The sequence below is a fragment of the Oryctolagus cuniculus genome, chromosome 17 (genome assembly GCF_051225735.1).
Source record: "Oryctolagus cuniculus isolate XC-2025 breed Fujian yellow rabbit chromosome 17, ASM5122573v1, whole genome shotgun sequence".
NCBI lineage: Eukaryota > Metazoa > Chordata > Mammalia > Lagomorpha > Leporidae > Oryctolagus > Oryctolagus cuniculus.
This window is the reverse complement of record NC_142883.1, coordinates 23,650,555-23,661,106: the sequence shown is the minus strand read 5'-3', so window position 1 is coordinate 23,661,106 and position 10,552 is coordinate 23,650,555. Positions and strand designations below refer to the sequence as shown.

At 62.2% G+C, this 10,552-nt stretch overlaps 1 protein-coding gene across 2 annotated transcripts in view; it reads left to right on the top strand.

Annotated features, from left to right (window-relative positions):
* The first annotated feature begins 1,455 nt into the window (after nucleotides 1-1,455).
* The window catches only part of ARHGAP23 (Rho GTPase activating protein 23), an 80,406-nt gene continuing 71,309 nt past the window's right edge, over nucleotides 1,456-10,552 (top strand). Inside the window, exon 1 of one of the 2 annotated variants that reach the window (XM_070060766.2) lies at nucleotides 1,456-1,598. In XM_070060766.2, coding sequence (XP_069916867.2) covers nucleotides 1,590-1,598 — 9 coding nt within the window. In that variant the 5' untranslated portion in view covers nucleotides 1,456-1,589. Of the gene's footprint in view, nucleotides 1,599-10,252; nucleotides 10,402-10,552 lie in introns of those variants that run through there. The other variant, XM_051825628.3, reaches the window with a different exon arrangement.

Genomic DNA, 10,552 nt, shown 5'->3' with positions numbered 1-10,552 from the left:
GGCTGTCCCTCTCCTCCCCAGGCAGTCGGCGGGGCCTTTGGGTAGCAGACAGAGGCTGTAAGGCCGCCACGGGGGCACAGCAGAGAAGCCGAGGAAGGCTGCAGCAGGCTTGGAGGGGGGGAGTGCGTGGGCAGTGCCTACCGGATGCCCACCAGGGGCAGCCAGGGCTGAGGGGCTCCGGGAACTCTTGGCTTGGTCCCAGGAGGTAAGAGCAAACATCTTGCAGGGCTGAAGCGTGGGAGGGCCGGGGGAGCCAGCTGCAGCCCCCAGATGAGCTGCCCAGGAGCTTGGGGCCTCCCGGCCTGCATTCCTGCCTCCCTGCCCCCAGCATGCCCCCCACACCCGGCTATAAAGCCCCCTTTGTCTGACCCGCTGAGAACCTTAACTCTCCCCGTCTCGGCTTCCTGCCCCCTTCTCCCTCACCCTCTGCTGCATAAGAGGCTGGGGCTCAGGAGGAAGTGGTGACACCACCTCCGTGCTGGCCTGGGCACTGATCTGGGGAGAAAGAGCAGCAGCCCCCTGCCCGCCTGCCCGCCTTAGGGCAGGTTAATCCCCACCCTTGCCCACTGGGGGATCCCCCTCCCAAACCTGGGCCACAGACCTGCCTCTCACATGTGCACGTAGTGCCTCTCCAGTCGGGACAGAAGGGCGATGGGCAGGCGGGGGCTCCCCCCCTTGATGGCGGGCACATTGGGGAAAGGGGGCTTTTTGCCACCTCCTTCCTTGGTCTTCACACCAGTGGGTGGTCCCACTGCCACTGAGTCATGATCCTGAGTCGTGTCTGGGTTCCAGATGTCCCTTCTCTGCTAGTGGGGAAACAGGTCAGCCCCCTCTTCCTGCTTCGCACGTGCCTGGAGCATGGCCCAGGGGGTGACCCTCAAGAACCTGCATTTCCAGTCAAGAGCCTCAGAACACCTGGGAGGAGACTGGACCCTGCCCGCCAGCTGCCTTTTCTCACAGTGGTCACCTGGAGGGGGGTGGCATGAAGTCTGCCGGGCCCCAGGCTCTGCAGGTGTCTCTGGCTGGCTCTCAGGGCCTTGATGGGGGTCCTCAGCTGGGGAGGGGGCAGTTGGCCAGGGCCATGGAGTCCGCTCCATCACCAAGCTACTGAATGACCTTGGACAAGCCCATCCCTGACTCTTATAACAGGAGGGGTGGGGCGTTCTGTCTGTGAAAACCCTTAGGAAGGAAGAGGAGGCTTGCCTTGGAGGTCTGCTCTCCACTAACGGTGCCCTCCAGGACAGGCAGAACAGGGGGCGGGGCAGGGATGAGCCCCTGGGTGTGGGATCGTGCATGCATTTTGCGTGTGCGCACTGAGAGTGAGGACGCGTAGCTGCGCCAGGGAGAGTGGGTGCTGCGCTCGCCTGTGCGCGGTGCCCCCACCAGCCGGGCCGGGCGGGGCACGCGCGCGGGAGGGGGCGCGGCGGAGGGGCGGGGCCGGCGGGCGGGGCGGGGCTGCGCGGCCGACTCCAGGCTCTCGCGGCGCTCCGCGGTGGCCGGTGCAGCTGCCCCGACTGGGCGCATGGAGGGGCCGCCGCCCCCTGAGCCCCCCTGGGTTGGCGCGGCGAGGACGGCATAGCGGGCGCAGCATGGAGCAGGTCAGTGGGCACTGGGCCTGGGTGCGCTTCTGAGAGCCGAGGGCTGGGGTCGTTAGCACCGGGTGAGGATGGGCGCCCCGAGAGGCTCCGCCAACGCGGGAGGGGTGGGGGCCCGAGCTGGGGAAGCCAGGGCCCTGGGGGCGGATGGGGCTGATGTGAAACAGAGCTGGTGTCCACGCGCGGACACACACAACATCCGGGCGCCCTCCCCATCACTGGTACCCAGACAGGCGCAGCAGAGGTGCACTTGGCTGCTTCTCCCTACCCCTTCTCCAGAAGGAGGGCGCCCGGGTTCAGAAGACCCCACCCACCTCGATCAGCAGGGTCCCAGTCCCTGCTCTCTAGCCTAGGCCATAGAGGGCTGCAGGCTTTTGCAGAATGAAGGGGTGACGCTAAAGGGTGCTCCCAGGTCTCTAACTACCGTTGACTCTCAGGCCCCCCTGCGGGGACCTCACGATACCGTGCCCCCACCCCCAAGGGGCTTCCCCCAGCCAGGCTGTCTCCTCTGCCAGTCGCAGCAGCTGCAGCAGCTGCTGCCACCATTTCGTGGCAGTGAAAAGATGGGGTGGGCTGGGAGACTCCCTTCCAGTGCACCCCAGATGTAGAACTGCATGCAGCCCCAGCTTGGGGGCGGGGGGCGGTGTGCTGCTCTTCTTCACACAGGCCCATCAGGATGCACCCAGGGCAGGCAGGGGTGAAGCCCCAGTCCCTGTGGCAGTCAGAGCTAGGGCCCCTTGCAAAGGAGCTCAGCCAATCTGGGACAGGCGGCCTGTTCCTCTCAGTGGCCTCAGGGGCTCTAGCCTGGCTTCCAGCCCCCTACTCTAGGGGAGACAGCAGCAGCAAGGGGCTGCTCCTGAGGCTCCGGGGTTGCCTTGCTCCCTGCCCACCTGCCTCTTGGGGTGCGGTTCCAGGTGGGAGGCGGGGCCTGGAGGGGGGAGGCAGGATTTTCTGTTGCTGGGTGGGGCCTTAAATGATGCGCAGGTCCATACCCCCTCCTTTCCTTCCCTGCACCTAGCTCTGCCTAAACTGGACTCTGAGACCCCTCCCCTCCCGACCGACCTCAGGCCCCTGAACTGGAGCCCAGGGGCCCCAGGAGTTACCTGCGGTGGGAGTGGTCAGAGGGAGGTAGAGTCGGATGAGGTCATCCTAAACTCTGGGGCTTGGAGCGGGGCCTGTGGAGGCCTGAGGGGCTCTGGGCATCTTCCTGGGCTGGCCGTGACGTTTAGGGTGAGGTTGTGGGCTGGGCTGGGCTCCAGGCCTGTTTGGCATCTTGGTCATTAATTTAAATGGCCAGTGGCAGCTCCCGGGAGCATCGGCAGGGGAAGGGGACTCGGCTCCTCATCATCTGCTGCTGTTATTACTGACCCGAGCAGACAAAAAGCAAGGGCTGGGCGAGTACTTAAATGCCACCAAATTGCTCGTTGGGAAACCATTTTTGTGTGTGTGTGAATTTCACTTCCATTAAAAAAAAAAAAAAAAAAAAAAAAAAAAAAAAAGGCACGAGTGCTGGCTGCCTGGAGAGCCCGTACTCGCCTCCCTGGCCTGCGGCCCGGCTGTCTGCCCCACTCCCCGCCTTCCTCGGCTTCTGCACCTGTTCTGGGGCACAGCCACTTCTGCCTTCCCAGACGACAGAGCAGGCTGCTCCGTATCCCCTGGCCCGGGAGGATACAGCGTGGGGAGTCGGGGCCCTGGGGTCCTACCCTGGCTCCGTCAGCATCCCGCTCTGCCGGGCGCTGGCTTTCCAGGGCCCTTCTAGGTGTCCAAGGGCCCAAGCACAGCTGCTCCACCGTGCCCTGCACCGTGAGGGACCCGCCCCATCGTGGGGTTGTCCTGAGGCCTCCTGGTGCCCCCAGCTTTTGGGAGGTGCCAGAAAGATGGTGCATATGGGGGGGGGGCGTGTCTGAAACCAGAGCTCCATTTCATGGGACCAGGGGAAGCTCCTATCTTAAGTTTCCTGTGTGCTAAGTCCCCTCGTAAAGCAAAGAATCCTTTTACAGTGCAGGGCCCGCCGTGTCGTGTGCATTTGGTGCGGGTGGATTTTGCCAAGTGGGGCTTCCTCGAAGGAGAGCACGCCTGGAATCTCACCGGGGCTGCAACTGTGGGGCAGGCTGGGCACCAGGACCGAGGGCCTCGTCCTCCTAGGGCCTGCCCCTCCCTCCCTTCTCCCTGACTCCCCTCATTCCGCCCTGCCCCAGGGATGGCTCAGGGCCAGACAGCAGAGGAGAGCAGCTGCTGGGGATTTCCAGAGCCCCTGGGGGAGGCGGGAGCCACCTCTCCCGCCCACCCTCCCCCTCCCCTCCCCTTCTCACAGGAGAGTGGACTAGGCCCACTGTGTGCTGGGATGTGTGGGGCCGGGGAGGGGCAAGCAGGAAGCATGTAGGAGCCTTCTGAGAACCGGAGAATTCAGCATCCTGGTGCTGGAAGAGAGCACCTGGCCTGACCGCCCCCGCCCCACCCAGGGGTGATCATGCTGTTACAGAGAAAGCGTCAGACTTGGGATTGAATCCTGAGTCACGGGGGAGTCCTGGGATAAGTTACTTAGCCTGAGTCTGTCTCCTCATTTACATAGTGGAGCTAACGATATCCGCTCCCCCCCCCCCCCCCCGCTGCAGTGTTGTCATGGGGATTAAGAGAAATAATGTTAAAGAGCTTAACACATAGGAGCTGCTCAAGGCTTTTTCATCCCTTCCCTCTCCAGGCCCCTGCTGGGTGATGTCTGGGTCCTCCCGAGTCATCCTTTAGCTTCCCACACGCACTCACACACACAGTCCACACCACCAGGGCTTCCAGGGCTGAGACCCTGCCCCCGACCTCCCCTCTGCCCACATCATGACGTAAGTAACCCCAGACATGCCGTTCAGAATAGCAGGGGCTCTCTTCCCTACTCCTGCCTGTACACGGGGCCTAGCTGGATGTGGCTTGCCTGCCCTGCAGCCCGCGTACGGAAGCCCCAGCCTCTCCCTCCCACCCCAGCCAGCTGTTCAGAAGTTGCTGGGCTGAGGGCCCAGCTGTTGGGCAGGTTTCCAGGGATCTTTGGCCTCTGTCCCCGAGTCAGCGTATGGACTCCTCAGGGACGCGGCGGCAGGGATCAGGATGGACCCTTGCCCGGCCCCGCACCGTTCATGATACTCATGGTGTCTGCTCTGGGGGTCCCATCCCCTTCCTGTCTCTGCCCAAGGTCTAAGCCAAAAGTCGCCTGCCTCCCAGCCACACCCCCACCCCTGTTGCTCCTGGAGGCTCCCTCTCGCTCAGGGCTGGCCCCTGCGCTCGCAGAGGACAGACTCATCACCTGGTTCACTGACACACAGACTCACCACCCCTCCCCACATGGCAGTTTGCACGTAGTAGGTGCTCAGGCTTTTGACTTCATTGAACTGGACTTTGCCTGCTTTGGAGATGCAAACTGGGAGGGCGGTGTTGCCTTTGGGACAGGCTGGGGGACCAGAGGAAAGGTGCAGGAACAGCTCCTCCCTGGTCTTGACCTCCTCTCCACATCCACCAGGGGGTGCTCTTTCTCCTTTGGTGGAAAGGCCTGTGCTGTGGCTGAGTTTCTGGCTCCTGTTCCCTGTAATTCCCCCCTTTCACACACTACCTATGGTCTCCGATTTATGATGGTTCAATTTACAATGACTTAAAAAAAAGATTGACTGATCTGAAAGGTGCAGTAGGTTGAACCTCCGCTTGTGGCACAGGCGTCCCGTATGTGTGCCAGTTCGAGTCCTGGCTGCTCCACTTCCAATCCAGCTCCCTGCTAATTGGCCTAGAAAAGCAGTAGACCTTGCACCCACATGGGAGACCAAGAAGCAGCTCTGGCCATTGTGGCCATTAGAGGAGTGAACCAGCGGACGGAAGACCTCTCACTCTGTCTCTCCCTTTCTCTGTATATAACTCCACCTCTCAAATAAATAAATCTTTTTTTTAAAAATAGAAAAGTTTTAAGCTACATTAATACTTAAAAAATGTCAGAGAGACAGAAAGATTTCCATCTACTGGTTTATACCTCAAATGGCTGCAACAGCCAGGGCTGGCCAGGCCGAAGCCCCGAGCCAGGAGCACCATCTGGCTCTCCCACATAGGTGGTAGGACCGAAGCACTTGAGCCATCGTCCGCTGCCTTCCCAGGCGCAGTATCAGGAAGCTGGACTGGCTGGAGCAGCCAGGACTCGAATGCCCACGTAGGACGCGGGCGATACAAGCAGTGGCTTAACCTGCTGTGTCACGCTGCAGCCCCCTCGACTTACGATTCCCACTTTGCAATGGTGCAAAAGGGATGACCCATTCAGTAGAAACTGCGCTTTGAGTTCTGAATTTGGACCTTTTTCCGCCCTGTCTTTTGTTGCTGGGCAGTGGGTGCAAGTGTGACTCCGTCAGCCCCGGCATCCCGAGGGGAAGCCACCGGGGCTCCATGGTGTGCAGTGTTACCAGTGCTTTCTGTAAACAGGTGTTCAGCACCTGTGTCAGGTGAGGCTTCAGGTGGGCACACTGGAGGGCCGTGGCCAGGTCGGAGGCGCTAAGCGCACTTTGTTGGCAGGAGATGGGGTCGTTGGGACACGGCCCCATCGTAAGTGCCGGGCACCTGTGTTGTCACGTTTCCTTCTCAGCTCCGAGTGCTGTGCACTCGTCATTGAATGGGAGCCTCGCATGGGAGGCAGGCGGAGAAGGGTGCCTCTTACCAAGGCTCAGAGAGTGTGGCTGTCCTCAACGTCACCCAGCTGCGGGGGCAGGAGGCGGGGGGCAGGGTGGAACCTGAGCCCCAGCTCCCCCTTCCGCCTTCCGTGCCTCTGGGCCAGGCCTGCCGTGCCCCTGGGCGGCTCTGGCCTGGGGACCTGGAGATCTCCCTCCAAGGTCACACCAGACCTCTCTCCAGCCTGGTGAGGGCGGGGTCTTCCTGTGGCACCCCACTCGCTTCCGCTCACCACCGCTTCTGAGGCTCCCTCCCTCCCTCCATGCAGCCCTTAAGCAAACTGCCTGCTCCAGTCTCCCGCGCGAATGGGAACCTGTGCTGTGGTCGGTGTGAAGGCTCTCAGTAGCCGGGTTCCCACCTCCCCCTGTGGCTGCCCCCACGGCCGTGCATGGCCCTCGCCACCTCCTGCTCTGCCTGGCCCCTCCAGGCACTGCCACGCGTGGTCCCCCTCACCCTTTACTCTCCTGGACTGATGCACCCCTCAGCTCGGGGACACCAGGCTTCCCAAGCCCAGTGTCAGCTGACACCTGGCTGTGGCGAGGGACCTGGGCTGTGAGGGGCCGGCGCTGCCCCATCAGCACTCAGCCTGTGTGGGAGGCGTGTGGACTCTGGAGCTGAGGTGCCTGGGTTCGAGTCCTGTGTGGCCTTGGGCGCGATGCCTAGTTCTTAATTTCTTTATTCCTAAAATGAGAGCTCTAACAGCTATGGCATGAGGCCTCCAAGGCTTGGGTGGAATAATACACACAAAAGACTTAGCCCAGGGCATGGCCTCTGCCCTCGCCCCGTGAGCACCCTAGACAACTGGTCTACCCGATGGTCTGCGCCTTGGATTTGCTCTAGATTCTTCTATGCCTCTCCTACATCCAGTAGGTTGCCGAGTCCCAGAAGCCTCTGCTGTTGGTTGCCACGGCGTCTTGCCCTGGTACCTCCCCAGCCCCATTCTGCCCTCCTTCTCTTCCCCACCATGTGGGCAGTGGTCACCTATCTAAGCCAGGCTGCAGCCTCGTGGCCAGGCAGGCCGCTTACTCCACAGCTATATCCGCACGGGTGTTTCCGTCTCATCCCTCCACGCTTCCGGCCCGCGTACCCTGCATGCTCTCCCACCTCCCTGCCTGCCTGCGTGCGTCCGGGCCGGGCTTTCTCCTTGGAGGGCCTTTCCCCCACTCGCTGCAGCCCACAGCCCTGAGGAGCTCAGGGGGCCGCCTGCTGGAAGCCTCCTGCTGCCCCTCTTCTGGACCCCACTGTAGAGTGGCCACTGCGGGAGGCCAGGTCCCCCATTGCGAGGGCCTGGGCCTTGTCACCGTGTCCCCAGGAGCAGCCTCCCCGCTCCCCCCAGTTGTACCCTCTGGGATGGGGAGGGCGGGGCTGCACGGAGAGGTTGCAGGTCAGGTGCAGGAAGAGGTGGGAGGGCAGCGGGGTGGGGAGCGCTCCCTTTCTGGGAAGTGGGAGCGGGTGGGGGAGGTGTGTGCTGCCCGCCTCCGAGGGCTGCCGCTGCCGGTCAGCCTGAGCTCATTTCCTCTCTTGCCGCCTCCTGTGGAGTCCGAGGGCCTCAGGCCCTGGAAAAAGTGAGCCAGGGCCACCCCAGCGGCACCACCCTCCTCGCTTGCCCACTGTCCTTCTCCCAGAGACCACCCTTGGCTCTGGCAGGACCCCCGGGCCAGAGCGGCCTCGATCGGGGCCACTGGAGCCGCGGGGCAGAAAGGCAAGCACAGGGAGCAGGAGCGGGAAGACCTGGGCAGAGGGCGGGTGACCGCTGGGTAGCAGGAAGGGCCCTACAGCAGGGGGCTAGTCCAGCTCCACTTGACCTTGATGAAAAGGGGTGCGGAAGGAAGAGGGGTCATTAGCGCCCCACCAGCGTTCTCAAAGAGTCTTTCTGTTGACTGCAGGGCTGGGGCGGGGCAGAAATAAAGCAGCGAGCCAGGGTCTCCTTCCTCAGCTCTGCTGGGGTCTGGGTCCTGCCACCCCTTCTGGGGCCCGAGCTCCTGACTGGCATCGAGGTGACGGGTGGGAGGCCTGGCTGGTGGTGAAGCAGAGGCCCGGGCCGGGCGACTCCAGCAGGCATCTGGCCTCCGTCTTCCTCCCTAATTTGGTGCCGTTGCTGTCTGCAGCCTCTGCCTGCCTTTTGTTCTTGTTTTCAGAGTCCAGGGAGAATACAGGAGTCTAGAAAACAGCGGGAAGGCATGAGAGAGGGGTCAAGGATGCTAGCAAGAGAGCAGGCCTTAGCGGAGCAGTCAGGACGCCCCTACACATCACAGCGCCTGCGTTCCCTCCCCAGCCCCAGCCCCTGCTCCCTCTTCCTGCTAAGGCAGCGACGCTGGCTCAGGAAATTGGGTTCCTGCCACGGATTGGGTGCCTGGCTCCTGGCTTCAGTTTGGCCCAGTCCTGGCTGTTGTGGGGATTTGGAGAGTGAACCAGTGTTGGGAGTTCTCTCTCAAATTAAAAAAAAAAAAAATTAAAGGTTTATTTATTTATTTGAAAGGCAGAATTAGAGAGAGAGAGGCCGGCGCCGCGGCTCACTAGGCTAATCCTCCGCCTAGCGGCACCGGCACACCGGGTTCTAGTCCCAGTTGGGGCGCCAGATTCTGTCCCGGTTGCCCCTCTTCCAGGCCAGCCCTCTGCTGTGGCCAGGGAGTGCAGTGGAGGATGGCCCAGGTGCTTGGGCCCTGCACCCCATGGGAGACCAGGAAAAGCACCTGGCTCCTGGCTCCTGCCATCGGATCAGCGCAGTGCGCCGGCCACAGCGCACCGGACGCGGCGGCCATTAGAGGGTGAACCAACGGCAAAAAGGAAGACCTTTCTCTCTGTCTCTCTCTCTCACTGTCCACTCTGCCTGTCAAAAAAAAAAAAAAAAAAAAAAAAAAAAAAAAAAAAAAAAAGAATTACAGAGAGAGAGAGCGAGAGAGAGAGAGAGAGATCTTCCATCCACTGGTTCACTCCCCAGATGGCTGAAATGGCCAGGGCTGGGCCAAGTTGAAGCCAGGAGCTTTTTCCAGGTCTCCCACAGAGGTGACAGGGGCCCAAGCACTTGGGCCATCTTCTGCTGCTTTCCCCAGGCCATAGCAGAGAGCTGGATCTGAACTAGAGTGGCCAGGACTTGAACCAGTGCCCATAAGAGATGCTGACATCCCAGACGGCAGTTTTAACCACTATGCCACAGTGTCGACCCCTCTCAAAAAAATTTTAATAGAAGAAATAAGAAGTAGGAATAATGAGAGTTAGATAGCAGCAGGAACTTCGCAGCAGGACTGTCCCCCCTGGTTTGTTAGGGGATGGGCTGGAGGGGTGCTATGCCAGCCCAGCACCCAGGTGTCTCTTTGGTCCCCACCCAGAGTGAAGCCAGGAGGGGTGCTGTGGGAAGTTTGTGAGAAGGGGTGCCCCAGCCAGCTACACCTTGCAGAGCAGGTCTACTCACGGCCTGACAGGGCGCTGGGGCACCTGCCAACTCTCGCTCAGCCTGGATCCCCTGTCTTGGGGGACCCTGCCTAGGAGGGGGCTTGCCACCCAGGCTGGGGACCACTCCAGGCAACACGCCCCCACCTGCCCCGGATGTCCCCTTGAGTCTCGGAGGGATGGGGCCAGAGCCTTTCTCTCTTTCCCTCTCCTGGGGTCCACACCCTGGCTCTGCCTCTCTCTCTGTCCCCCTCTCGCTTTCTTCGTCTCCCGGTGTCTGCTTCCACCCAGCTGTGTCTGGCTGTGTCTCTGCTTCCTTCTACCTTCCTCTCTTTCCCCTCCCTCTTCCTGTGCGAGTTTTGGGTGCAGTGGTCCTGTCCTCTTTCCCGGACCTGCCCAAGAGGCTCCCTGAGCCCGTGGCTCCCCCCAGGCTCTGCTCTGACCTCCAGCTCTGCTGCGAACGCAAACCCGCATCAGTCTTCAGCCCTCGGAAGATGCCACCCGTGCGCCCTGTCGGAAGCGCGCGGGAACGTGGGGGTGGGGGTGGAGCTAAGGGGCGGGGGGGGCACTTCACCCTCGGCCCCGCCCAGGCCCCGCCCCTCCCGGGTCCCTGCCGGCGCCCCCAGCAGTGCCCTGGCCGCAGATCCGCCGCTGCCACTGCCGCCCGATGAATGGAGTCGCTTTCTGCCTGGTCGGGATCCCGCCCCGCCCGGAGCCCCGGCCCCCTCAGGTGAGGGCCCTGGGCCAGGGAGGGGGCGGGGCCCGATGCTACCTGGGAGCCGGCGACCCGGCCGGGGTCGCTGCGCCCTGGCTCGACGGCCACGGCCTGGGGCGCACGGCGCGGGCACCGCGGGCACCGCTGCGGGGAACTTCGGCTGGTG